We start from the raw sequence: 27,833 nt of genomic DNA, 5'->3' as shown, positions 1-27,833 counted from the left end.
TGAAGAATGAAAATATTGAGCCCCATCCTTTATCATGATGGATTTGTACTATTTACTTCTACATGCACATATTCCTGACATTACATTATTGCTTTTGAGATTTTTATGCAGGCGCACTAACACACATACATATAAAAAATACATAGTAACAAAAGAGGAAACATTTTTCTACATAATTTTCTTACCTTCAGGAGGCTTATAGTACTTTGTGATGTCTTCCCTTTCATCACTACCCAGTGCAAGAGTGCTGATATTCTTGCCCACACTGAAATATAGGAAAAGTCATTTTCTCATAATCAGGCATCCTCATAGTTGTGTTAACTATTCAGGGGACACAACACATGAAAGAATTTGTGTTGGGTAACCAAATGAATTTTTCTTGTCACCACACGATAGATCGAGTGTCTTCTTATTTCTATTCTTAAATTTTCATTAATGTACATGGCTTGTCTTATGGTGAAAACTGAGGACTGAAGGCATATCTGGTGTTTCATTAGATGAAATGCTGGAGAAAGGGGAATATTTTTTATGTGTTAATGCTAATAATATTATATATTTATCCATCAAGTGGGTACACGATGCCTCTTTTTATCTATTTTAGATTACCCGTCTAGAATAGACAGTGTCTTGCAGTCTGTAGTAGAATCTTAAATGATGCCTCTATCTGCTGAGCAATTTTTAAGGTTTATCATGCATGCTTATCATGCGTGCAAACACAAGTGTAGAATGATTTTAACTATGAAGTACTTGTTACATACACATTTTCAACAATCTGGACAACTTCATCTTTGCCTGTGATCTTGTTCAGCCTCCAATAAACTTTATCAGCATTCACCTCTGCGAAGACGAAGGGGCCATCATATGGGAGGTTGACCTCACCTTCCCTGATTGCACGGACAGATGCAGGTCCACAGCAGTAAACACCTGGAATGAAATCAATGCAATGCAGCTATGTGTAATGCATAGCTATCTATTAGGTGATAATTAATTGATTTCATAACATATTGTACAATTTCACAAAGGGTTTTAAGATCCAACTGAAATAAAGACTTACTAAATTTAATGTAATTAATTGCTTTAAAATTATGATTAGAACAGATAAATATTCCATTTTATAAAAGATGACTTACTAAAATGTCTTTGTTGTCATTGTTGTTTTTTTTAACATGATCTTGTCTGATTTGCTTTCATCTCTGCCTTTTTACTTTTAAAAGATTTCTTTTCTATATCCCAAAAAAGAATTCCACTTGAGGTATAAGGGCAAATTTTAAAAAACCCAGAATGACAACACAAATGTGGTTTCATACACAACAATAATGAAAAGCATGGCAGATTTAACCTATTTATGTAATAGATAATGAATAGATTATACCAGCCAAGGACCCTTAAAGTATGTGAAGTAGTTTTACCATCACTTGTCTCCTGGGGGGTAGCATCACAAGCTTGCCAGCCGCCATAGCCGGGTGAAAGGTCAGGTCTTGCCATCCAAGCTTCATTCCAAACATGGAAATTCCTTAGAAATAAAATAATCAAAGTTTTGCATCATTCAATCCAATGCTAAAAAAATAATAATTTTGTAATATGCATGTTAATTTTTTTTAAATTTCTTTGTAAATTACAAAGTTTGATATATTTTGAACATGTTTTAAAACAAAATTAACTGCCCTTGGTCAGGGGGTCAACCAGTTCATGATCTGTTCGAATTTTACTATCCATGAAGCATGCAAGTTCTTACCATACAGAGTCCACATTCTTATGCTCCATTGGTTCGCCATTAGCATTAAAGTGAGAATCAATCGTAATTGATGTGTCACTGTCATGGGCTGACGCGAAGTTTGTGACACTGCGAGCAGGAATGCCAAGAGCTCTGAACACTGAAACAAAGAACAGTCTCATAATGAGGGCATAGACTGTGAACGGCATGCAAAGGCAAACTGAAAAGGAAGAATGATAATCATCTTACCCGTACTGTTAGTGGACTGATGATTGGGATAATTAAATATTAGCCAATAAATATTTCACTAATGTTTCCTCTGATGCATGATGATATATGCTGTCATAAAATTATTGTCTGTATTAAATTTTTATCCCAATGCTAATATTAGGGAGATGAATTGTGTGTGGTTCACAATGTCTAATGCATGGTGTGGAAAAGAGGACCTTTTGTTCCATTACCTTTAAATTTAAGATCTGATATTCATTTATTGCTGGATCTAGAGATGAAAATTTAAGCCTTGAACCCACAATGCCTTAGTGGACACAGCTAGCTTCAATACTTCTACTTTTATCATTTTTAAAAATGTAAAAATATTTTGTATACAAAGGGCATAACATGAAATGAGCAGATCTTGAGTTGAGAGAGGTTTTGTCAGCTACAGTTCAGCCTTACCTGTGGTCAACACACCAGAGAAAACCCAACACTGCCCAAATTTGACTGTGGATTTCTGAGCATAGTACAGCTCCAGGATTGGCCGGCTGCCCGACCAGGATAGTGGTGATTTCCCACCTGAGTAGTCACCTGACCAGTTTCCTGCCAGTACGCCTCCTTCATCTTGTGCATTGATCTACAATGATCATATACGGTAGAAAAATCAAAGATAAGGTAGACATGAGAACTTTCAAGAATGAAAAATTATATTTTTTTATTTGTCCTTCTTCAAATTCTATAAGTTTTCTTTGTTTTTAAAAGACTTTGTAAGACATTTATACTAATATTTCAAAACTGACACACACTGAGAAATGCTACATTATACATTACATTAAATGATGTAACAATTTTGAAGTCACATGTTATTCAGATAATTGGTATATAACATTTGGAAACATAATTTTTTAATCTCTAATGTAGGACAATCATAATTATTGGCTTAGGTACTTGTTAAATGATGCTGAAATTAGTTTTACAGATGTTTTCCTTACCATAGCAGTCAGCTTGCGTGCAACAGGGATTGGGTTGCCTCGAACTGCAATATTTATGTCTGAATTTTCTAACAAATAAATGCAGCAATCCAGGACCTTGCCATCAAACTGAAAATAAAGACACAGAGATGACTGGATGTGCTATGATAATTGTGAAACTGAAAAGGAACTGTGATGGAAATGACAGATGAAGGTTGGAGGAGGTGGAAAACCAAAATAAGTTTTATAGCTGAGGCTAAATAAGTAGTGATGCAAAGATACACATGGACAGGCTATAGGTACAGTTGTTATATGTGTTAGTAGGATGATCCCTGACTGTAGCTACTCACCTGGGCAAAAGCCCATGGCTTGCCTGTGATACGGTCAGTGGTGCCAGTGAAGACCTTGCCCGTGTCCCTCAAAACATACTCCTTTCTTGCTGCTTCATTTTCCATGTAGACAGCATCCTCTAAAATCACAAAAAGAAACAAATTATGTTAACCATCACATTGGGCAGTTTGTTATTTCTTATTGTTTCTATTTACTGGGCCAGCTGCTGAGCTTGATAGTTGCTGGCTCTATTTCCCAACCTCCATGGTAAATGTTCCTATAGGCCATAGGGGAAGTAATATGTCTTTGTATGATATTTATTTTTTTCTTACCTTTGCACCATGGGTTGAAGAGGATGTAGATTGGGTCCTTGTAGTTGTAGCGGAACACAGAAGTTTGGTTGTCTGTTCTACGCACAACATCAACCTTGAAGCTCCATTTGCCCACAATGCAGTCAGGTGGTGTGAAAAAGGTCACATTGACAGTATTGCCTGACTGACTGTCGATCTTCGCCCCCCACTGGTTGGGCTCATCCTTGTCGGAGAGGACAAACTCTACATGGGTTCCCTTGCTAACAATGGGCCGGTCACCTGAAAACCAGATCCATTGAGGAGCTTGAAACTACTTAGTAAAGGTAAAACTGCTCAGTCAATGGTTATTCAGCTTAAAAATTTTATCTGGTGCACCAATCAAATAGTTAAAACTTTTAAACTATAAAGATTGGTCCATAACTATGACAGAAAAAAAAAATTGTTGATTCATAAGTCTGCTGAGTGATTAGCATAAATGACAAATCTTTGTTTACGAGTGCAATAGAAATCCCAGTTCTAGTGTATGTATACATAAACAGTACAGTGTCTCTCCAAGTGGGAATAAAAACCACAACAATCATAAACCATTGTTTACAATTTATCAGTGATGAAGTTTGCATTAAAAGAATATGGAAAATTATTGGTGATTTAGAAACTATTTGGTAAATAATATATCTAGAAGTTAAACCCCTCGACCGTAAATATTTACTTTCTTTGCGAAAAGAATACTATCTGATTTTGACCTAACTAGCTCTGAATTCTTAGTTGCCTAATGTGTAAACTACATTAAACAGTTTCATCAACAAAAACATGCAAGGACTCTCGTCCACGCTCTCTCGCTCATGGTGTGTGGCGCTGCCTGTCCTACCGATCTGAAAGACGAGCCTCAGGTCGTCCTGCTCGGCGTTGTAGGGTCTGGAGAAGGTGAAGACGGCGCTGAATGGCTGCCCTCGGCGAATGACCAACTTGGGGTCCTCAGTTTCCGCGATGTCATACTCGAAAGTGTTGTGGGCGCGTGTGTTCTCTTTGACCTTAAAGTCGACGTTTTCAACTCGCAGCACGTCTTTGTCGAGGGCTGGGTCAGGCTCTGCAGAAAACAAGACAGGTGTTTGAGGATAGGTGGGTGTGTGGGAACAATTAAAATGAAAGTAAACAATTATTTTATGTGATTGTTAGCAGCTCGTATAGTACAGAGGCAAACAATATTCTATTTGCAAACAAAGTAAAACTGGTGTTTTTGTTGTTGTTGTTTATGGGAACATGTTTCCTTTGAGTTCCGACCTTCATTAAACTCTCTATAGTTCTTTTCCCTTTCTCGATCCCCCTCTCTGCTGTGTGTGTGTACGAGGGCTAAAATTGTTTGCTGACATGCATGCCTGAGTACACACACACACAATGAAGGCAGAAGCTCTATATAAATGGACGTATCCACACTCTGATCTTGACATTACTTTATCCTCCCAACGTGGGACATCAATCCAAGGTGGAAATTAACATTTCATACAACATATCTCGATCCCCTGTCATTTGGTATGATCCAGATCATCGATATAGCTATTAAAGCACTCACCCAGCCATTCCCCGACTCACACTTTTCCTTCGCACAAGGCAACATTATTCTACGACATTTAGATGATGCCGGCGATGGTAATAATTTTGTGAACAATGATGGCCACGCAGTACTAGTTGTATTTTCGCGATGGCGTGCAGTGTTTCCAAAACACGATAAAACGTCACGTGAGACTAACTCCCATGTTAAATTAAATTAAACCCTTAAGTTATCTGTACTCTTGGCTCATTAAATCATCATGACGATCACAGCTGGCGATAAGCACGCTCACGATGTTTGCTGGTAACCGAAGATCCCAACAAAGTCAAGCGTATATGTCAGCCTCGTTCTGGAACTGTGCGCCCTCGTTTTTTTCGCAGGTTGTCTGCTAGTTCCCCGCTAACGCTGACAGGGGCACTGTCGACAGTTTCGTTGGAGAATGCACTTCCCTCTCAATACACAAATCTTGCACCAATGTTTTACAATGTCACATCCATAATTTTAGTGCATTGTCCGAGAACGATGATGACAATGACCTTCTCCAATCCCATTAGCTCCGCCCACTAAACTAGTTTCACATATAAGGATTGAGACTTCAGCCTTGAGAAAATGCGATGATTAGTAATACCACCTAGAACCACGAACTTGTATTACTGGATTGCTGGTAGAAAATATTTTCCAGTTAACTACCAAAACGCTTCCGGTTTAGTCACATTCATTGTTTAGGCTCGCCGAGACCAACAGCGGAGAACTTCGGAAGAGGCTAAACCTTGGTCTCGGCAGACAGAGAGCAAACCACTCATGCACGTCCGTGCTAGAACAAATCTTTAAGAAATTCTACATGCATATAAGCAATGTTGAGGAATTATTCTTGGCAAGAGAGAGAGAGAGAAAGAATTTCTAACCAATGAAGAATAAAGGATGCGCGTGCACTGACAGTCAAGACATTCCTTACGTGCCGCAGCCGATATGCTCTGTCTATTCTCTCCCCAACCTCTTCTCCAAGTTATACCACTGGTGACAAGAGAAATGAGATGCACAACAACATCTGTCTCGTTTTCTTGCCAGGAAATAAGCTAAGAGAGGTTGGCGGTTCGGTTTCCTGCTTTTCTCATTTCCGCATTTTCCAGTCGGCGCTCTATTTCAACATAGTTGTGAACTTCATTAACAACACAGTCTTCCTAGAGATGTTTACAGTCAGTCAGACATGCGGCATGTGCTACAGTTTAAAATGATATCAACATATTTTGCGGTGATCAATAAGTAATTAAAATTAAAACAAAACGGGCGGGATTCACATGACCTATTATTAAACTAACCTGCATTGCAGGTTCCAAAATCCCAAGGTTTAGCTGACTGATGGAATAACGATGAAAAGAAAGAGTGTACTGGAAACAAAAACACTGAAATATTTCCTAACTCCAGAACCCCCTTGGACACGTAAATTGCATTGTCGTGCTGTGAAAACACTTGTCGTAAAATGGGTGTGTTCGAAAAATGAGTCTGCTTGGTTTAAACCTGTTTTATGTGGTCAGGGCTTCTGCTAAGGCTAAATTCTTTGGGGTCCCAGGGACCCCTTCTTCAGATTTTTAAGGGGTCCCTGTTCTTCGCCCAAATTTGAATGGGACCCCATTGACGAAAATTGAAGGGGTCCTCCGAACGTTTAATGCGTACTGTACGCAATTTTTTGCGTAAGCAGAAGCCCTGTGTGGTGTCATATTTTTAACGAAGATCAGTGGTAAAAAACGGTTGACTCAACAATAGAAGATGGTGTTTGTGGTGGCCATTAAAACTTCATGCCACCCGGAATTAATGTTCCACCCTTTTTTTCCGCCCCCACGCATCTGCATGTCATATAAGTCGTCAAGCGTTTTGTGACTAAATGAAGAGGTGAGTTTTATGCACGTGTTATTTTTTTTTTCTTATTTTGTTTTTGATGCAACAGTAACATTAACAACTGTAGAGACAGCACATGTAGATAGTTTGGTGTCTGAAGATATTGCCCGTTACATGTATTGATATGTTTTCGGGACTTTTTTTTATCCATGACATGGGCTTACTCATTACCAATACACTGAGGATCGGGTGTCGTTGGTCTGCATCTGATTTCGGTCATACTGAATGCATCATGTTGTTTACAGAGTTTACTTTATGGTGAAGTATACTTAGTTGCTGGCACGGGCTAAAACACCCAAGTCTCGTCCTCCCCCTCAAAACCACCCCACACTCCTTCCCCACCACCAACTCTACCATCCGCTCCGCCATATCTGGCTGGTCATCGAAAAATTCAATTGGCAACTACTGTCAGCTGACCTTTGAGTTGTTACAATCAACGAAGAGTAAATTTGAGTCACACCGGAAGCAGACTTAAAGTTCAAAAGTCAAATTCGGGTTCAGTGAAATGGCGGTAAGAGCGAATCCAGCATTTACCTGTATACTTGCTTAGTTTCGGGGGTTGTTGCAATAGCAAGGGGCATCTTCTATCTTCTGCCCTTTGGCCTTTGGACAAACCTCTTTGTATGTATGTCACTTATGTTCGACTGTATTCTGTCACTATGCTGTTTATGAGATAATTTGCTGGCATTGGGAGGGGGCGGGAGATGGTGAACAGGACATCACGAATATTTATTTGTAGATTAATTGTAATCTACATTCTAATTAAGTATGTATGCCTTTCAGGTACAACAAAGTGGTTCCATCACTTCTTCTTTTCATGTTTGTTAATACACGTATTTCATTAGTACTTACAAACACATCTTATTATTTTATTATAATGATGGGGAAACTCCGTCAATTCCACGTATCACCGAGAATGTCACTGCCGTAGGAAACCGTACAAAACAAGTGTGATTCCCACTAAATGGAACTAAAACCTGTCTTCTTACTCTAAATACCTCGGTGACAGATTCTGAAAAATAAATACTACAAGTTTAGTTTAGTGGTTTCCTTGTTACTCCTCCAGGAGCACAGGGCCACAACAACAAAATGCTACAAGAAGGCCCCGAATTCCTGACATTTCTCAATCCTGTGGCATATAGGTACAGCGGGGGGCAAGCGGGGTGAGATGACAAATTCCCTCTTCCTCCTCCCTCACTCATGCTATGGGAAGCCATAAATTCAGCACAGAATTTGTCTTCTCGTACTAAAGCTGTCTTAGAACCACAAAGCTAGTTTCAGTAAAATAAAACTAAGGCAGAGATATGCCATATCTGGACCAAAGAGATATTAATTTTACAAGTTAGACATGTGCTCTTTTTTAACTGATAATGTGGTCGCTTGCTGTCTCTCTCTCAATCCCTTGACTTCCATATCCCCCTTTCATAGCCTTTTCAAAGTTTGCTTTTTAAATAAAGTTTTTTTAAATTTTCACAGGAAGCAGATCTGAAGCCAGCAAACCGTGGCCAGAGCAAGGAATTTGCTCATGATTGCACACCTTAATCAAGCATCTCGCTTCCTGGCTGCTAAAAATAGCTGCAGCTGCTTGTTGCATACCTGAAGTGTTCGGTGTTGTATTACTATAGTTCTCGCAACCCCGTCAACCAATAATAATAATAATGATCATCATCAAGGTCCAGGAGCGTGGTGACCTCTATGTTGGTGAAGGGCTGCGTGCAATGCACTGTTAAACAACTTGTTTACTTTCACAACCGTCAGCACCAATCACCTATCGCTTGGCACCGGAACGCACGGAGAATGCGAAAGGAAAACGAGTGCTGCGTGTGTGTGAGTGTGTGTGTGTGAGGGTGTGTGAGTGTGTGTGAGAGTGTGTGTGAGTGTATGTGCATGAAAGTGGAGTTGCTAGGGCACAGCGGAACAGCGGGGTATGTCAAGGCCAGTATCTAAGTTCCGACGTGTACATAACTGCTTCGAGCCCAGTAGCAAAACGACTCTGGGGCTAGTTGCATGCGAGGACTTCAACGAGTTGTATGTAAGTCGTTGGTCTCAAGTGAGATAACACCGGGTTATATTTGTGTTCAAACGAGTGGGTAAAATAATCTAGCATTGACACGAAGACTGTGAACAGATCACCTGTGATGCAGTTGGATGCTCTGAAATGAATGAGAATAAAGGTATATTTCTGGACTGTTTGCAGACGACCCTCTTTTCCCTCCCTGCCAACCACATTAACCTAACACGAGGTCAAAACACAAATACACTTCCGGATTAACTGTTGGCGTCAAGCTCAAGCTTGCGGTCTGTTGTGCTTACAGTTTATTGCCTTTTAGTTGAGGGAAGTGGAAAACGAGGCTCCTTGTCCCACCTCCCCAAAAGAAAAATAACTTAGTAACAAATAGATTACAAGTTTGTTGTTGACTTTTATATTTCCGAGTAGTAGACTGCTAAAATGTTTGCCATGATCTGACAGCCTTCATCTTCTTTCGTTAGTCTCGATAGATAACCAGCAATCCAGAGATACATGTCCGTTGTTACATGAAGAATAAACGTGGGAATATGGAGACAAGGAAAGCGATTGTGAACAGTGTAAGATTTACTAATGTTTACCACTAAACAGTGTTAGGTTCACCTAAAGATAGTCAGATTGTTGCCGCATAACCTTTCGGCCCTTAGGGAAGGTGGGTGCGGTTTAAGAGAATCTTAGCTTTTGCTTGTCTCCGGGTGGTTTTCGTGTCTTCTCCGATTTCTCGCCTCCCCTTTCCCAGCTACCTGCGGGGTTGTTTGCCCCTAAGGTGTCTTGAATCCGAGACTGGCATTCAGTAGTCTTCAAGTGCAAAACAGTCATGTCGCAAGGACTACTTGCACGAAGAAAAGGTCTACAAGAGGGGCACGACCGAGACCCCCCAGTCTTGCAAACTAGGTTCAGCGGTATCACCTTGGGGGTTGGGGGGGGAGGTGGGAATACGCCGTGTCTTTTGGGTGCTGAGCTCATAGTAGGCACTCACCACTCTACCCCTGCCCAAAAAAAGAAACAAACAAACCCCAACCCCCTTCCCCTCAAAAAAGCTAAAAAGGTGAGTGTTGCATTGCATTCTTCCAAAATAAATAAAATCTACAGTGACGGCTGAGGGCAAGGACCCATAAACAGGTTGCCTACCTCTGATGTCCGAGGAGACGAGGGAGACATCATTAGGGAAGGCTGCGGTGTTGCGACGACCGATGTCTGTAGTCCTGTCGTAGCGGGGATGACTGGCAACGTCTACCGGCGTCGTCGTGGTGTTAATGTTGGTGAGGACGGCGTCCGAGCTCCGTTTCTTAGCGCACTGTTGGCATATCGGTATACTAGACACACACCCCATGGTAGCCTGTAGAGCTACTAGTATTTGTTTCTGCTGTTGCTGTGGTTACTGGAACACACCTCACGCGACAGGTAGCGGTGGAACGATCTATATATATGTTGCTTCGTCCTGACTAAAGAAATGGAGCTGCTGAATGTTCTCCAGTTCACTTTTCAAATCTCGTGAAGTGTTGACATGTGATCAGGCTGTTATTACTTTTCAGGATGGCTTGAAGAACGCCTCTTGTCAGACGCAGGGAACAATAATCCACTTGAAATTATTTCTCTTGCCAGTGGACAAGCGGTTTATACCGACCTGGAAATGTCAAAGGTTTCCGAAGCAGACTTCACATTGGTGGCAGAAATGTAGTACAACTAGGCAGGGTTAGTTCATAGTACCCTCGGGACCATCTACACTCCTCCCTCTGTGTGTGTGAAAGTCCTTCAACGTGCAGTTCAGGCACTTCCGGTCTTGATTACCGTCTACCCGTGTCTACCCGAGTCTCTGCGTTTGTGACGCGAAGGTACAACCTTCAGAAACATCGGACCAGAGTCGAACGTCCCCACCTTTGGGGTGAGTTGGGTGCTCGTCACAGCAACAGGTACACAGGTGGAGAGGATCCAGAAACCGTTGAGTGTTTGGCAGGTGAGGAGACGGTGTCGCAGCAGGACTGATGGTCCGTCACGCTGCCTGAAAATGTATTTAAGTCCTGCGAGGATGAAAACTGAAACACGAAGACACTGTTAGCGCCTCGGGGGCAGGGAGCCCAATGCTGCGGCAGCAAAACCTGATGAGCTCGAAAATTTGCTGTAGTCAGTCAAGGCAACACTCTCCGCACCACCAGCACCATCCGTGAGAGAGAGAGAGCGCGGGAGGCAGGGAAAAAAACGGAGCAGCCACGACGGTTTATGATCGAGAGAGCAGTGGCGGTGGATGATGAGTGATACTGCGCAGGGGCAGCAGGTTTTAGGTGAAGGCGTCAGCTCTCCTCCTCCTCACCAACCTCCATCCTCTTCCCACATGCTCTTCAGCCCTTCCCTCGTTTCTCCCCTTCCCCCAACACACACACACTCCCTCGCATCCCGCAGCTCAAACAGGTTCGCGAGTGACTAGAACAGGGATTTGTGGGAAGGGGTTTCCCAGTGCGAGTGGAAACTTCGCGCTCCGGTCTACGAATACCTCAGAGAAAAACATTCATACACAGGCTGATTTTAGTTTTAACCAAAAGTAGACCTTGCGTAGACCTATTTCATGCAGCGGGCCACTGCTGACTGAGTCTGACTCTGGAACTAAGTAGCAGACTGCTTGTAAGAACACGAACTGTTGAGCAGGTGCTTTGTAACACATCGGAAGCACGAAAGAAAAACAAAATCAAAACAGGAGGAGACAGGGATGGCAGGTGCAGCACGGTAGCTCGTGAACCGGTTTTGTGAATTTTTTTGGTTAGAGCTGTGCGTTTCTTAAACTTATTTGTGACATCACCTGTGACAGGATACCTACCACAAGCACAGGATCGCATCTGGAAAAAGAAGCCTACACACATACCTACGCATACCATTCCGGCGCTCGTAAGTGCGTGGCTGGCGCGGGCGTGGCGTCACCTTCCGCGTGACGTACGTAACGTGTTTGTCCACCGATTACGTCGTGCGTCACCAAAGCATGCGAAGCGACCTTTCCTCCATTCTCACAGTTCCTCCGTATTTCCGTGAAGTGTGGCCTGCCGCTCCTCCTCCTCTACCTAATCACTACCACCACTACCATTACTACCTCCACTACTACCACACCCCCGCAAAAGAACTTCCCCGACACTTCAACTGAAAATCGAAACTCCATGTGATGTCGATGGCAGCAATTTTTCTCGCAGCCATGGCTGAAACTACGTGGACCCCGAACAGCACTAAATATAGAACCACGTAGTTAAGTTTGCTGCCTGCTGCTGTTGTTGACTTAATCGTCCTCGAACCAGGAAAACGAAAGGAATAAATAAGTGTCCCTGGTGTCAAAGGTTACATTCTGTTTGAAGTGGGCGGGTTCAGACTTTCGTGTCGGCTTCTAAAGTGCTGTTTGTGACACTCAAGAGGGAGGGAGACAAAGAGAGGAACAGTGGCCAAAATAAAGAAAGAAGAAAAGGAAAGGAAGATCGTATGAAAAGGTTAAAGGTCGAAGAAAAAAAGAACGTGTAGATGAACTCACAGGAAAGAAACAAAAGTACAACGAAAGTTATCGAAAGAAATAAAATATAAAATGAAACGAAGAGGCATCGAGAATATTGAGTAGTTGTTTCCCAGCAGTCTATGAATTGTTTTGTGGACTAGCTAGTCATCACGATTCAAACATCCGCACAAATCGGACGTTGAGTTACATCCTCACAAAGCCCCATTCGACTTGTAATGTTGATATAATAATAAAGCCCTTGACGCTCACTTACGTACTTAAGTGGTCAAGATGGAGAATTATTTCCCGAGAAGCTGAGTCATTGACATACCGGCGCGTTTCTGCTGCGTCCTTCAGATGCCTTGTCATCGGGAAGTTCCTTATTGTTCTGGATGCCATGGAAATACCATTGCGATTCGTTATTGTCACGTACTGTGCCGCTTACCATAAATTATTTCCGGTCAGGACAGTGGTGTTTGTCACATTATGCCCGTAAAATAAGGGACGCAGATAAATTCTGGGCTAATTCAACACACATACACACTGATGAGGAGGACAACAAATAATAATTTGCCATTTTTGCTCCTTCATTACACCTAACAAAAGTATCGAGGAGTTTTATTTTCCTATTGTTACTAATGAAATCCCATGTTGTCAAAACTCAACGAAATGCGAAGAAAAGGACATCAAAATGTTTATACCTCAAACTCAAAAGTCTGAGAACCGTTTGACAGCTTTTATATCATAAATAAACATTTTATATCATTGTCTGTTTCTTCGTCTTCGTCATCTGCATATTTCAACTGAAGTTTTCATCGTTTGTGGTGTTAACACGTCTAGCTCACAATTATACTGGCTATTCATACGCCTCCAGACATTGTGGACAAAAGCGAAAGAAGCAGATAAGCGGAAGGGACCTCCCAGCTTATGCCTATACAATGATGACGTCACCCTGGGCTCTCGCTCAACCCTCGGGCTTCCTACGTCTTGCGTGCAGAAGAAAGACAGAGAAATTGAAAACAAAGACGTGCTTGTTGTGAACAAACGTGTGGACGTGCCGCGGGTACGTGAGAGCCGTTGAGCCTTGTAACAAACCTGCATCCTTGTCAGCATTCGTGCTAGTCACTCAGCGCATCGTGACAGAACTCAGTACAATGAACTCGTCAAAGGTCTTGTTTTGTTTGTTACCTGCATGTGCAGGCGTGCGTGTGAACGTTAGCGTTCTTGTGTGTTTGTGTAGGAAGGTGTTTGTACGAGCTCTCGTGCGTACAGACATATCACGTGTGTACATGCATGGGTTTATATATAATGTGCGAGCGAGAATGTCTTTGGAAAAGGATGTTTTTTGTACACTCACGAACGTGTGTATTTGTGTGTGTGTGAGAGAGAGAAAGAATGTGTGTGAGAAAATAAAAAAGAGCGAATGTGTGTGTTTCTGCGTGAAAGAGAATGTGTGTGAGAAAGGATGTGTTTGTGCGTGAGAAAGAAAGAGGGAATAAGTATGAGAGAGAGAAAGTGTTCTTGGGTACATGTATGTGTGTGAGAGATACAGAATGTGTGTGTGTGGGTATTTTGTGTGTATGTGAGTGCGAGGGTATGTACGATACTCCTCCACCCATCCTTCGCCTCCCACTCGTGTAATATTTATGAGGTACTGCAAGACTACTACAAGACGGGTAGGACATCCCACTGCACCCTGCACCCTTGTTTACCTTGCCTCAATCTGGGCGAACATTGGCGGGGGTTTCCGGGTAGGTAAAGACAGCGAGGGGGCGGTGAGGGGATGGGTGTAGAAAGTCAGTTAATGAGGCCCACGAGAGGGCGCTTTGCACACAGCTCCGGCGGCTCCTTTGAGGCGTGCACCCTGACCCAAGCGAGACTCGCAGCTGCATCGGTCGCACGTGAGAGAGCGAGATAGTCGACTGTCTTTCATCTTGCCGCTAGTATAATTATGTCGTAAGAATAAAATTGCAGCGCGAGACAACCGCAACTTGTGCAGTTTAGCCTGGCGGAGACTGGCTTCATGCAAAGCTAGGTAAAGTTGGATGCACACGGTCCGATATAATAAAGTGGAACAGATGGACAGCAGCCTCCTATGCACGTTTCTCTTGTGTGTGTGTGTTTTTTTTTTAAACAAAATTTCAAATTTCAGTTTGTTCCATTTATGGCTCTGTCAGAGCAAACCTTCGCCAAAGGGAGACAATCTGATCATGCTACTCAGGCCGAGTAGACAAAGTTAGTTTCTCCTCACCCGCCCGTCCATCCACACGCACAGTTGGCACATTGTATCAGCCACACCTAAACTTAAGTTAAAATCTAATTTTCAGTCTGGCCTTCTTTCTCTGAAATTTATCTTTTTAATTAAAGAATACATTTCCCTGTCCTACCGATTGGACAACCGTTCTGTCTTTTAACTGATTTTCACACACAGCATGGACATTGATTGGTCAAAGTTCAGGGCGCACGATGTGTGTCATTGTACACTATGTCAGAACTATGAGTCCTTGAGACTTTTGTTTTCTCCCTCTCTAGGTAAGAGAAGTAATTTGATCTGGGTGGAGAACGTCACCTAAATTGTTTGGGAGCGTGCGCGAGCATACAAGTTCGTTGAGTTTTTTTTGTTTTTTTTTTGGGGGTGTCCCCTTTCCCCCTCTATTTTCTCTCGTCTGTTCTTAAAAAACCGTTGATACTGTTGCTTGACTTAAAGAGGTCAAGCGCTACAAGGTTGTGATCTCGCTTACTCACGAACTAAACTGTTGTTGTGTACACATACACATACGTGCTGAGGGAACTCAAATGGTGGGGGAGTGGGGCTGAAGATTGACTGCGGGGTCACAGTTCACCGTCTTTCTCTCTCTCTCAATTGTGTGTAAATGCACTGACTGAACAAAAGCTGCAAAGAAGGAACTACTAGTCTATTAATCAGCAAACATACAACAATATCCCCGTGTAGAGCTTTCAGTCGGTCATGCGTACACATTTTGTCCCTCGTTTTTTCAGAGAAGCGAGAGGGAGACCAGCCGCTCCTAAAGTCAGTGTGCAGAGCACTAAGGACTGCTTCTGTGTAGACCTTATCCTATCAGGCACAAAGGCAATACTGGTTTTAATACAGATCCTTTATATGGATACCATTCCACGATTTTAGGTTTTATATCGGATGTCGTGTCTGCCAGCTGGGTTAAAAATGTACGCAGTAGTCTACAGTCAGGAAGGGACCTTAGTCATAAACCAGTGATAAGTTACTTTGTCTTCAGAGTTAGCTATGAGCTGAAAGGTTGCAGTGTCATGTAAGTGGAAATAGATACAAAATTAGTGGGTTGTCTGATGATCTAGATATCTCCAGCACGGTCCACAGCTGTAGAGTTATAGAAGGCTTGCATAAGTCTATAGCTATAGTTACAGAGAGATTAAACACAGTCCATAGCTACTATTACAGAGGGATTGTACAAGGTCCATAGCTATAGTTACAGAGAGATTTCTATTGCCGAAGGTACTGAGGAAAGGTAAAACAGCCCCATGACATGAATATACAGTATACCTCTGGTTCATAACGAGGCTGCTGGAGATCTCTATAGCACTCGACTGGACATAAAAATGCTTGTTTTTTTCTCTTTTTATACTCCTCTGAGATCATCTCCTTGACTCACCATTAACCGACATGATTCGTTTTGAAGGTCAGTAAGATGGAGACTACATTATAAAGTTAATTCTCCATAGACTGTCTTCAAACCATTGTCGGTGGGTCCTGCGACGACTAACGTGATTTGAGATAACAAGTTCTTAATATCACAATAATAAATAAATAAAAACAACCACAGTTCCCTCGAAATGAAGGTTGATAAGGGAAAGGGACGCAGTCAAGGGACGTCCAGTTAGTAGATTGAAATTAAAAGCAGAAGATAACTGAGAAACCGAACAAATTTATAATTTATATCCTTAAAATCTGAATAGAGCTCAGTGTAAGATGCTAGTTATTTAGGACAAACAACTCGTCTCCACGCATGCGCAACTCACTCGCTGGTGTTGTAGTAGACGAGGGTCGCGTCGCGTTCGGTTCTCGCGCAGGGACGTTGCCGTACTCGAACAAGTTGAAGAGGGCATCAATGTTGAGGGCGTCCCGCGACGGCGTGTACCTGCTGCTGTTACTCCACCCGAAGTGCTCCGGGTAGACGTGGCGGCCTGGGCGGCTACCCACATTTGGGAGGTAGCTGATGCGACCCCGGGGGTAGGCGATTGCTCTCCGTCCGTGCGACATGCTGGCATACATGGAAATTAGACAAGGTCAGAGAGGCCAGACTGACGACCGCACTCTCCACATTCCCTATTCCTCCATCCCCAAATATTGTCCGCTCAACCGTTTTTTTTCATTTTAGTTTTAATTTGAGCACAACATAAAAGGTAGCAAGTTGTTGAGTCTGTCTGCATGTATCTGTTCACAGCCTCGTTTCTAGTGAGCGTTACTTATCTTTATACTTATCAACAGCTGGAGACTGGACTACGTCGACACCACGTTGCTTTCCCAACCGACTTGAACGACCCGTGCACATCCTGGTGTTTGTCTTCACGTATTTCGTGATTAGCCTCAACCCAAACTTTAACCCTTAACTAATCCTGACTAATGCAAACCCCGACTCAAGGCAGTGACCCTAGATGTGCATTTCTTGAGCTAACGAGCTAATAAACAAGCAAAAATATATTTCATCTTATGTGTATGTAAAAAAAAAAATACCAAAATCCCAAGGTCTGTTGTACTTGCAAGTCGTTTACCAGACCTTAGACATCCCCACCATACTTACCTGACAGTGTAGGTGATATAACGGTCGGGCATTATCCACTTACCTGTAAGTCGTGCTACGCTGCTGCTGGATCACACCGGTGATTCACACGAGTGAAACGAAGACCTGTAGACAACAAATTTCTTTAGTTTCTTTTTCCAAAATCAGCATAAATGTTCTTTCATGTCAAGCCAGAAAATTCTTCCCTGTTCTCATAATTTAAAGTAAGAGAGATGATGGTATAAATCCTATTTTGTAATAAAGTCTTTCCTCCTTATTTACAGACCACTTGAGTCTGGCATGTACTCCATTTCAACTCGTTGAACTCGGCACAAGTGGAGGTTAATCGCGGAAATAAGTTAGTAGTGAGTGAGGGGTGACAGAAATTTGAGAGGCAAAAAGTCATCAAATCTTTTTATATATTCTCCCCTCCCTCTCTCTCTCTACACAACACACAAGCACACACTTTTTTTCTCCCACTTCCTCTCTCTTTCTCTCACAATCTCTTGTTCTCCTTGCACCTACTCTTCTGAAATGAGTTCATTCATAAACACGCGATGAATATTTTAAGAAACAACTCCCTTCGTCAACAGATACATTATAGATAATGCATAATATTATATTTATAGATTTTTTCAACTGCAACACAGTATCTATGTTATTACCTACAGTATTTCTGTAAGTTCTGAATGTTTACACTGTTGAAAGTGAATACATCAGGCTTCTTTTTTTTTTTTTTTTTTACCTCGCACCTCAACAGAATAAAACACAGTTTCTGTAATACTTAGTGGTGTTCCCTTATTTCTGTATGCTGTGTACGGACGTTAAAAACTGCCTTCACGTCCGGCCACACTGAAAAGAAAGTGCAAGCGGAGAAGGTAGATATCTACGCTCTCTGCAAGTAGCGACAAGGGACGTCACCCACGCACAACAAGGGAGGGAAGACTATTGGTCTTTCACGTTGAGGCAGCAAAAATAAGGAGGTCCTGTAGGCAGACACCACATGGAGAGGTCTCAATCTGAGACACCCGATCCTTCCTGTATCGGTGACAAAAGTTTAATTGTCACTGCACCGCCTCCCCATAAAAAAGCCAGACCCGAAGTCAACAACAGATATGTCACCCTTCCCCACCTCAGGTTGATAAAACTCGATAATAACCGCACGCAAAATGCACTTGGAGGAGTTCGAGCAAATAATTTTATCCATAATGGCATACAGGTGTTATTTCGACAGGGATGTCTTTACAGGGACTTGTGACATGGTCACATGAGACGAGAGTGTGCTCTCTAACAAACAAAAAATCATATCAGCCATGCTCTAGTTATTGCAGGTGAATAGTTCATATACATGTCCAACGTTAAGCTTAGCATTGCAGAAAGGAGGCTCATCATCTACTTACATGGATGAATCGCATTCGTGCCTGTAAGTGGAAAACTCTCCCAACCCGCCTACTCAGCAGTAAAAAGTATACTTGACCTATCAGGTTACCAAAGGAGAGGAATGGAATGTGCCTCCCACGTGTGCTGTGTACAGAGAAACCATTTCAGTACTCTGCGACTTTAACCTTTCACCTTAATGTAATAAGCATGAACTTTTAGTGTATTTCTTAGCCCCTCACAGTTCGATTAGACTGCTGAGCACACACTGCTGCGCAGGACAAACAAGTCACTCAAGTGCACAAAAACTTTTTTTCTTAAAAACTTTTCCGTTTCGTTTCATTACCAAAACATTGCTTCAGGCATGTCCGGGCTCACAACTTTATGTGTGTTTGTGCTCAAGTGTCTGTACGTGTAGGCGTGTGCGAAATAAAAAAAAAACAAACAACAAACAAACACACACACAAACATAATCATCCTAACACCAGACCTACTCATCGACTCACTTCCAAACAGCGTTTGGGCTTTGACCATTTCATTCTTTATTTCCAGCCAGAATTTTCAATATTAAAAAATTTCTCTCACATCTTTCATCTTTATGAAACTATCCTCTCCCATCAGCTCTCAATTACTAATAACCTGTGTAGAATAATATCTGAGAAACACAATCGACACCTTCCAACTTAGCTCGCCTTTTTTCTTTCTTTACAAGCAGCGAGCATGAAAAATAAACTCTCTCCGTGTGTGTGCAGTGAAGCGAGACTCAGTAGGTATACGGGGATGTCTGTCACTAGACATGTGTCTTCTGTGTATGTCTTGTCACATGTGGAGCCGCTGAGGGCAACATTCTCGAGATGAATGAGACTTGTCTTTCCTGACGACGGGAAGGTCTCGGGACTGGACCCACTATCCTAAAATATATCTACATTTTCTTTTCCGGGGTTAGCATTTTTAAAATTCTGTGGACGCAGTATATGTGTACCAGAATGTTTCCAGGTGACTGATTTATTAATTTACCTTCCCTTAACTAGAGCGGGGGTCCAGTGCACCACAATGTACATATAGCTCTGGGAGTTTAAGTACTTTTACAATAACTGCTTCGGAAAAGTGTCTAATGTTGCTTCGAGCACATGGCTCTGTGTCCTAGATACAGTAACTTATAAAACATAAATACTCGGCTTCACTCGTGTTCCCACTACCAGACCTGTCTGTTCCTCTCTGTACTAACGGCGATATCTGTACATCATTACACACCGAACGCGGAGTTTGACATTTCAGACATCTTTATCTACCTTTTCTTAATCTTTAGTTTCTGGACTGTTTGGCTTGTTCCTACGGTTGAAAGCTCTGGGGTTGCCCGGGACTCAAACAAGGACTGGGGCCTGTAGCCTGTAAGTACAGTAGCCTGATATATTGTCTCGCAAGCCAGCAGGGTTGTAAGAAAACCTGCTACTGGGGCAACATTCATCTGGTTAAGCTCTCCCCACTCCTGGGTGTGTTAATGAATGAATGAGTTAATGACAGTGGAATGTATAAGATCAGCATTTTTTTTTTCTTTCTTGCTCTTCCTGAGTTTCTCTAGAACACTTTCTTCCACTTGTTTCAATTTTAACTAGATTTTTTCCCAGAATGTTAATTAATTTTTAAGATGGTATTTTCACGAATAAGCTTCCTTGAATTTCTTAAGAGGCTTTTTGACACGTGACCAGTTCGCTGGCACTGCGGACAAATTTGATATCATCCCTGACATAAAATACTTTTTTGTAAGATAACCTTTGAGGTCGGTAAGTGAAATAGCTTGACAGGTTGTTTTATTCTCTGCATTTTCCATCGCTCCAGTTCTCAGTAGCATGTCTAAACTACATGATGTTTTCTTAGAAGTTTTAATTTTATTTTACCATTCAAGCGTTGAGCTATGGACTTAGCTTGAAAACGGAACCGAAATAGTGATTTTGTAGATGCATGGTTCACCCTAGCTAAATTCAATCTTTCTATCTAGCTTAGGTCATGTCTAAATGTCATGAAGAGATAGGTTCGTGTGTATTTATATTCATCAGTCCACAATATTCACCACTGTGAAGCAGCTAAAATGCACAAAGCTTACTCCATAGTTGGTTTTGATCGTTTACCTGCCGGGTAAAGTATACAAACAAGAGCTGGCCTACCTGCAAGTGGATGGGACGAGGCTTGTCGCAGGACCAGCTCGCTTCAGTAGAGAACGACACCAAGGTCCTGTCGTGTCTTAAATAAAGCAGGTATGGTATCAGGAGTGGGTCCGGGAGCGCCTATCTCGCTTGCCAGTGTGGCCTTACCATGTTTCTCCTCCCACAAACCCCCTGTCGTCCTGCCCACTCAACTGCCACACCTTGTATTGTCGCTTGTCCCTGTACTGCAACCACCGAGGCGCCGCGATTTTACATCTCTTTAGTCCTTCTGTCTTCTTTTGGTTTTCCTGGCTGTGGGTCTTCCTCCACCAGAGTCTAACCTTTCTTGTACAAACTGTTGTCATGTACAGGAATTTGCAGAAGTGGCCTAAATTGTAGTTGGGTAAAGGCCAGGACCTATAGAGAGCCACAGGAAGAGAGAGAGAGCTGCTCTTGGGACGGACAGTCTGCCAGGGTCTGGATGCATTTGTCCCACGGCACGAATGACACCATCACAATTTCGACCGGAAGCAGATGATGACCCTGATTTGTACACCACTTAGCTGTAACAGGCGCGAACACAAAGTGTCTTCTTTGTTGTGTGTGTGAGTGAACAAGAGAAAGAGTGCGTTTGTGTGTGTGTGAATGTTTTCTTGGCACAATACATCATCGGTTTAAGTGATATTACTTCGCATACAAGTCACATGGTACAAACTAGACTGGCAGACTAGGAGGGAAATAGGATATAGTTTTTCTTATATTTTGTTTTTAACAACACACTTGTAAACAAAGAAAGATTTCAGTAAGGTAAATGTCTTGTCAGTTGAACAATAACAACTTTTCCGTCCCTCGTAATCTTCACAACAAAAAAAAAAAAAAATGTAAAATTTTTAATGCACTGCCGTTAGACCATTTTTAAAAGCCAGATTCAGTTTTCACTGTTGAAAAAAATCATCGTTGTCACTGAAGTCATCACCACAGACATTTTCATGATCTTAATGGTGATGTTTTCCCTTTATTATCTTCAAGTATTCAGAGAGAGCAGCGGTGGGATGGGCAGCAGTGCACGTGCAAACCGAAGACGGATTACAGAAGTCTCGCATCAATTTTTTGACTACTTTACTTACAGGCACCTGCAGTATCCAAGCAGGATGTTTGTTTCGAGATAATAAGAACGAGGAGTACTCGCTGTGCAGCGTAGGCGTGAAGCGGGTGGAAGCTACTTCCCACCCACACGTGGGCACTGCTGAGTGTACGATCTTTGTACTGTATACTTATCATACGTCACAAACACAGTATTTCACCCGAAGAATTAATACTGGTTGAGCATGGAGGACGAAGGAGTGGAGTAGACAAGAAAGGTAACAATAAAACGAGAGAGTGTGTGTGTGAACAAGATTAAGCAGATTTTAAAAAAAGCAAACAAAGAAAAACAAGAAAAACAAAAAAGCCTGTGCAATACAAAGAGTATCATCATCGTCATCATCATCATCAACATTAACAACAACAACAACAACAACAACCAAAAAGCCAAAGCAAGTACAATCAAAACAAAAAACAAACAAACAAGAATAAAACAGAAAATGAAAACATGATCAAAGCAAAACAACAACCAAAAAAAAAACCCCAAAAGTACAAGAAATAGCGAAAGAGTATAAGACCGGAAGAAGGGAACTCAAATGGCTGGCACGTGGGAGGAGATTTCTTTTTCTTCTATTTTGCAATGGCTTCGTGGTCAGTCAAGTTGGCGAGCCCTTGTTCAACAAGCAACAAAAAGTTTTAGAACAAGCTGTAAAACAGCAAACACGCGGCAGACACGCGCCAAACAGGTTTGCCAAACTGTTGTGGAAATCTTTGCAGTGCAGGACACAGGGCAAACAGGAAAAGCCGTGCTGCGTGTTTAGGGTGTGCATGTGTTCCAAGATTAAGAGAGTACATTATTCACACATGCATGCAAACCATTTTTATGCGAGCTAACACTTAACATAAACAATGTCTTCAGTTTTCATTGAAACGTATTCAGCGGAATCTGCTGCTCAGAAAAAAAAAAAAAAAAAAACCAAGCGAAGATGGAAAGATGTGACTAGTCCTGCGCAGGCAATCAGGATAGAGGAATATAACCAGGCCATTATAAGGAAAATCCAAATAATACTTGATACAACTTTAAGCAGCTTGATGGCTGTTACCCAAGAACAAGAACCAGCAAACCACAGCAAGTATAATAAAAAAAAAAAAAAAAAAAAAAAAACAAAGCAAAACAAGATTCAAAAGGTGCGCCAAAGGGTACAAGAAAAACGCAATCGAGATGCTTTTAACTGGAATTAATTAATGTTTTATTATATTGTCGCAAAAAAAAAAATCCCGAAGACTCTCTCTCTCGTGTTTGCGGGCATTAGTCATGCATTACCTAGTTTCATTCTTCTCTCTATCCGCTAGAGTTACTGGTTCTTGAACCTGTTCCAGCGTGTCTCGTCAGCATGTACACATACCTCAGCTCTTAACTCACCAACAAAGACCATTCCTGATGCCATGCCTCCACGATCTCCCAACTTGCTTATTGCAATCGCCACATGGTCGACTTACCGTGGGGAGTCGTACACCTTCTGAAGGCATTTTTTTCCTGCGATTCATTTCGCACTGCGATAAGATTTATGAGTGCGGATCCCCTTGTAGTGACCTCATAGGTCTGGAGGATGAAAAGTAAAATTGACCTTACTTTCACCTTTGACTTGCTCAATATTTATTTTCCAGACTGAATTTTTTGTGTGAATACAGTAAAAAAAAAGTACACTTGAAATAAAGTATGTAATTATTCATTCGAAATTAACTGTCTCAGGCGCGTGTGCACACATACAATACTTGAAAATACGGTTTATTATTATACGTGTACATACATTGTAATTGGTACAAAGCAAAACTTCCCAAACCATTTCATTTTTCCCTTAGTGTGCGAACCAAAATAAGTACCCGCTATTACACAGTACATTTAGTATTCCACCCGCACCTTGCTCCTCGTCTCTACACGCGCACACACACGTCGACAACACCTGCCGTTAAAACTCTTGCTAACAACCCTCGGGCGTGCCTTTCTTAATATTAAATAACAAAGATGTACAGAGGATTAGAAAATCAGAGAAAGAAAGGAAAAAAATTGTTTTTTCAGCATCTTCCATCTCCATATCTGCTATACTCCTCATAGAGGAAGGTTGTCACACACCTGTGCTATCAAGGGGTTCATCTTTGCACCATCACACACCCAGTCTAAGCTTCTTTCTGGGTCAAGATCCCTACCCGAGCCCCAGACGTATGCATCGAGACTGACAGTAAAGGTTGTTAAGTAAGGGCTAAAGTAAATACCCGTATTTACTTTTCGTCGAGGGCTGAAGTGTACAGTATATCAAGCTACGCGCGGAGTAACGGGACTTTGGGGACACAGGTCATGAGAGTAGTGCGGTGTAGACATCGGTCGCCATGAGTTTTTCTTTCATATAAAGGTGGTGTGCAAATATTAGCTTTTATTCGCGTGTGTCTTTTGCAATGTTCTCTCCTTTAGTCTGAACAGCCTTTTTGTGCCCGTCTGCACTTCTTTTTTAAATTAATTTTTTTAAAATACCTTTTCACACAGACACAGACACAGGTCACACACGATCTCGCTCTTTCAATCCCCCATTCGCTCACTTACCATCTTTCTTTCAAAGCATATATCTCTTATACACACACATATTTCGAGTTTTCAATTATCATCAAAGACTAAAAAGTGGATTTTGCACAAATAAGTCGCCATTGATTCCCATTAAATCGCATTACGATCACCATTGTCTTCTCAAATAAAGAGAAAGAAAACAGTTTTTCGTTTGAAGGCAATTTTTTAGTTAACCGATTCTATATCATGATTATGTAATGAAATTTGCCAGATATGATTATGCGTTCTATGTTTTCATTTAATTTATTTGTAATATCATTCGTAATACTGTTAGAATGTGTGTGTGACTGTCAAACCACGCCCATGTTAGCTTCCTTGCAAGATCACGCACAGTGAGTTAATTAAGATTCCAAAGCAGAGTTGGCGGAGGGTGTATCAGTTTTATTCTGGGAATATGTACCCAACAGGATCTTAAGACACGTTTTGCTGGAGGTTGTATTTGTGGGTGACCTTCTACTGCCTCAGCCTCTCAAGAAAATGAACAGCTTGACTGATAGGGCATACCATACTCTAAAAACTCAAACGAAAACCGCAAAAGGACAAAAAGCTTCCGTAGAATTCAATGAAAACTCCAACTGTTCACCTGTTCACAGGTCGCCACGACCGAAGTGTGAGGACAAAGGTCACTGTGGTGTGCACCTAATGGCCTTACAACATGGCTGAGCAAATCTTGAACTGACAAACTGAGTTTAGAAGACATCAGTTGAACGGACTTTTAAGGCATAATTTTGTCTTTATTTTCTAAAAGATGCTTACTGAGTAATGGTAACCACAAAACAAATCTCTTGTAATAGTAGATGTTCCTACTCCAGACATTACTATTTTAGTCATATGTACATGAAGAAATAATGTTTGGGACGATGAAGTGAAAGCATTGAAAGGTAAATGAAATTCAGGTGGTCTGCATGAATGGCACAAAGTAGACTGTTTTTAAGACATTTTTGCTATGGTCGACCATTTTTTTCTGTTGTAATGGAATGCAATTAGTAATTTCCTAGCTATCTTGAAATAATTTAAAATTTAGAAAAGCTTAGTTTGGCTAGTTAAGAATGGCAAGAACTTGATAACAACTATATTGTTCTGCATTTTAGAGACATTTTTCCCTCTTGCGGCTAATTCTAGTGATGGCCAACAGTTAATTAATACCATCTGCTGCACTTTTTCAAATTCCAGTTTGGAAAAGTTTGTAATGTTTAATCTGGCGGTTTCTTTCTCACTAACATTATTGAATGTATCTTTAGAAGCATGATTATCAGCGCATTAAAAGTAGTTGCACAGATGTATATAAGTGTGTGTGTGTGGGATGGGTGGGAGTTGGTGCCAAGCCTGAAGATGTGATTTCCGGGTACATGGCAATAAATTCTACATGCTCAGAGCATCCGGGGTATTTATCTACAAGTTGCACAACTCCACCCATTGTTTATAGCACCTGCACATCCTAAAGAAACACAAAGATACCTTGCTTGTCACCATTGCCATTACTTAGCCTTCTTCCACACAAGGAATCCCAGAAAATAAATTACTCTACTTAAAAAGGGGTGGTGGGGTGAAGGGTAGGAGGAAAGAGGAGAAATGAAAGGATTTAAACTGGCGATGAGAAATAATGGGATTTATAAAGCGGATTCAAAGATAAGCTCGAAGTGTTTTACAAGCGATAGAGGAAAATCAGAGGACATCTCGATATAAGCAGACAAGCACACTTCAGACTCTGTTGTGTCTTTGTCATTTTTCCGATCCGCATTCCTTTCTTAGCAGTTGACAAAAGTCAAACATGTGTGTACGTGCAGTTTCACGTAATAGCGACGTAACCTTACGTGACTTCCGGAAGAGCGCAGAGCATGCAGGGCACTTAAAACATTGACGCGAAAACCCCGCGGGGACACATTTATTTCAAAAAGAAGGATATAAAAATCGACAAGAAGAGAAAAAAAAAAAAGTCGTAAGAGTGAAGTTGTTGTTGTGCTGACAGCATTTATCGAGTAAACATGTCACGAGCACAGTGTTAACGTCTTCATTACCATACCCCGCACCCCAGCCACACACCTACTCCTGTACTCCCTGTACTCCTTCGTTCGTTCACACTCCCTGTAGTCAGTACATGAAGCTTTCAGTGACGATTATGAATGCCAACGAGAATTTAAAACTTATTTTCTTTATGATGTCATACATCATTGCAAAACAGTTTTTTTTAAGTCCAGATAGAATTACAGATGAAGGTTTGCACATATTTATTAAATGTAAAGTACATAGTTAAGGATTACAGTTAAGTAAGAAATACATTCTGTTTACAGCATCTGCACAACAAACAGGAAACGGCATTTTTGTAATTATAAAAATACCGGGCATTACATTTTAGTCCTTTGTAAGAAACGATCTGATATTCCTGGATTGCTTTAAAAAGCTAATTTTAAAATGAGTTAAAATATTGGTTAAGAAAACCAAGATTTTAAGGAATAAAACATAATGTCGAGAAAATATTCTTTCTACTTTTCTTTCAGTACTATTTTTTTTTTACAAACAATTAAATATATAGACTATTTTTTTATGTGTTGTAGACTGTAAAATGTATGCCATAGCACATCTCATTATGGGAGGACTTGAAAGACTAAATTATAATGACTTCTTAGTTTCTTCTTCGGTTTCAGTGGAAGCGATGTGTAAACTACAATATATCGTATGGATGTCTATATCCTCAGGCCTTGCATTAACAATGTAGGTCTAGAGTTCATGTTGTGAATGTAACAGGATCCCAATGCAGCTGGGCAGGTGAGCATCCTTATCATGGTTACCACGACCTGTGACGAGCCAGTGGCGATGATGACGAGCGTGTCCGTGTGTGTGTGTGAGAGAGAAAGAGAGATAGATAGAGAGTGCACGCGCGCCTCTATCAGCAAATGTGTATGCATACACATCAACTACTTATGTGTCTAAAACCTTTTTGCTAAGAGTCCTGTACGACTGTGGTAAGGTTGAGATGGGACACAACACAATCGCACATACTCTACGTAGCTGCACCCTCGCTCGCAATTCTCAACAGTACAATCGACCAGCAAGAAAATAAACATGTGGTGTATATAAAAGTATTTGATATACAACAGAGAAAATATATCTTTGTGTGACATGGAAGATCACAAACATCTTCAAAAAGAGATGGATTGTCTGCCGAAAAAGAGCGAAGCGCAGATGACATCAGCATAAAGAACAGTGCAGACATTTACTCACCTGAGGCAGACTTGAAGGAAGAAGCTCGGGAGCCAAGTGAGATGAGGGGAGCACTCACATGTAACAACACCTTGAGTCTGTCAGGCTGACTTGCGTTGTTGAGCCGCTGGAGACGTGCGCACTACGGTTACCTCCA

General features: G+C 41.6%; 1 protein-coding gene across 4 annotated transcripts in view; it reads right to left on the bottom strand.

The window, feature by feature from the left end:
- LOC112576686 (hemocyte protein-glutamine gamma-glutamyltransferase-like) overlaps positions 1-27,776 on the bottom strand; it is a 32,911-nt gene extending 5,135 nt beyond the window's left edge. The window contains exons 1-12 of one of the 4 annotated variants that reach the window (XM_025259320.1): positions 27,698-27,776; positions 17,316-17,377; positions 16,491-16,732; positions 4,408-4,626; positions 3,561-3,818; positions 3,249-3,367; positions 2,920-3,027; positions 2,390-2,564; positions 1,736-1,874; positions 1,410-1,513; positions 759-924; positions 186-265 (exon numbers count right to left, since the gene is read on the bottom strand). In XM_025259320.1, coding sequence (XP_025115105.1) covers positions 186-265; positions 759-924; positions 1,410-1,513; positions 1,736-1,874; positions 2,390-2,564; positions 2,920-3,027; positions 3,249-3,367; positions 3,561-3,818; positions 4,408-4,626; positions 16,491-16,731 — 1,609 coding nt within the window. In that variant the 5' untranslated portion in view covers position 16,732; positions 17,316-17,377; positions 27,698-27,776. Of the gene's footprint in view, positions 1-185; positions 266-758; positions 925-1,409; positions 1,514-1,735; positions 1,875-2,389; positions 2,565-2,919; positions 3,028-3,248; positions 3,368-3,560; positions 3,819-4,407; positions 4,627-10,141; positions 11,817-11,867; positions 12,182-16,490; positions 16,733-17,315; positions 17,378-20,793; positions 21,136-27,697 lie in introns of those variants that run through there. The other 3 variants (XM_025259319.1, XM_025259322.1, XM_025259321.1) reach the window with 3 other exon arrangements.
- Between the last annotated feature and the right edge of the window lie 57 nt (positions 27,777-27,833).

Source organism: Pomacea canaliculata, linkage group LG12 (assembly GCF_003073045.1).
Source record: "Pomacea canaliculata isolate SZHN2017 linkage group LG12, ASM307304v1, whole genome shotgun sequence".
NCBI lineage: Eukaryota > Metazoa > Mollusca > Gastropoda > Architaenioglossa > Ampullariidae > Pomacea > Pomacea canaliculata.
Note: the sequence above shows the minus strand (reverse complement) of the source record. Positions and strands in the feature narration are given on the sequence as shown.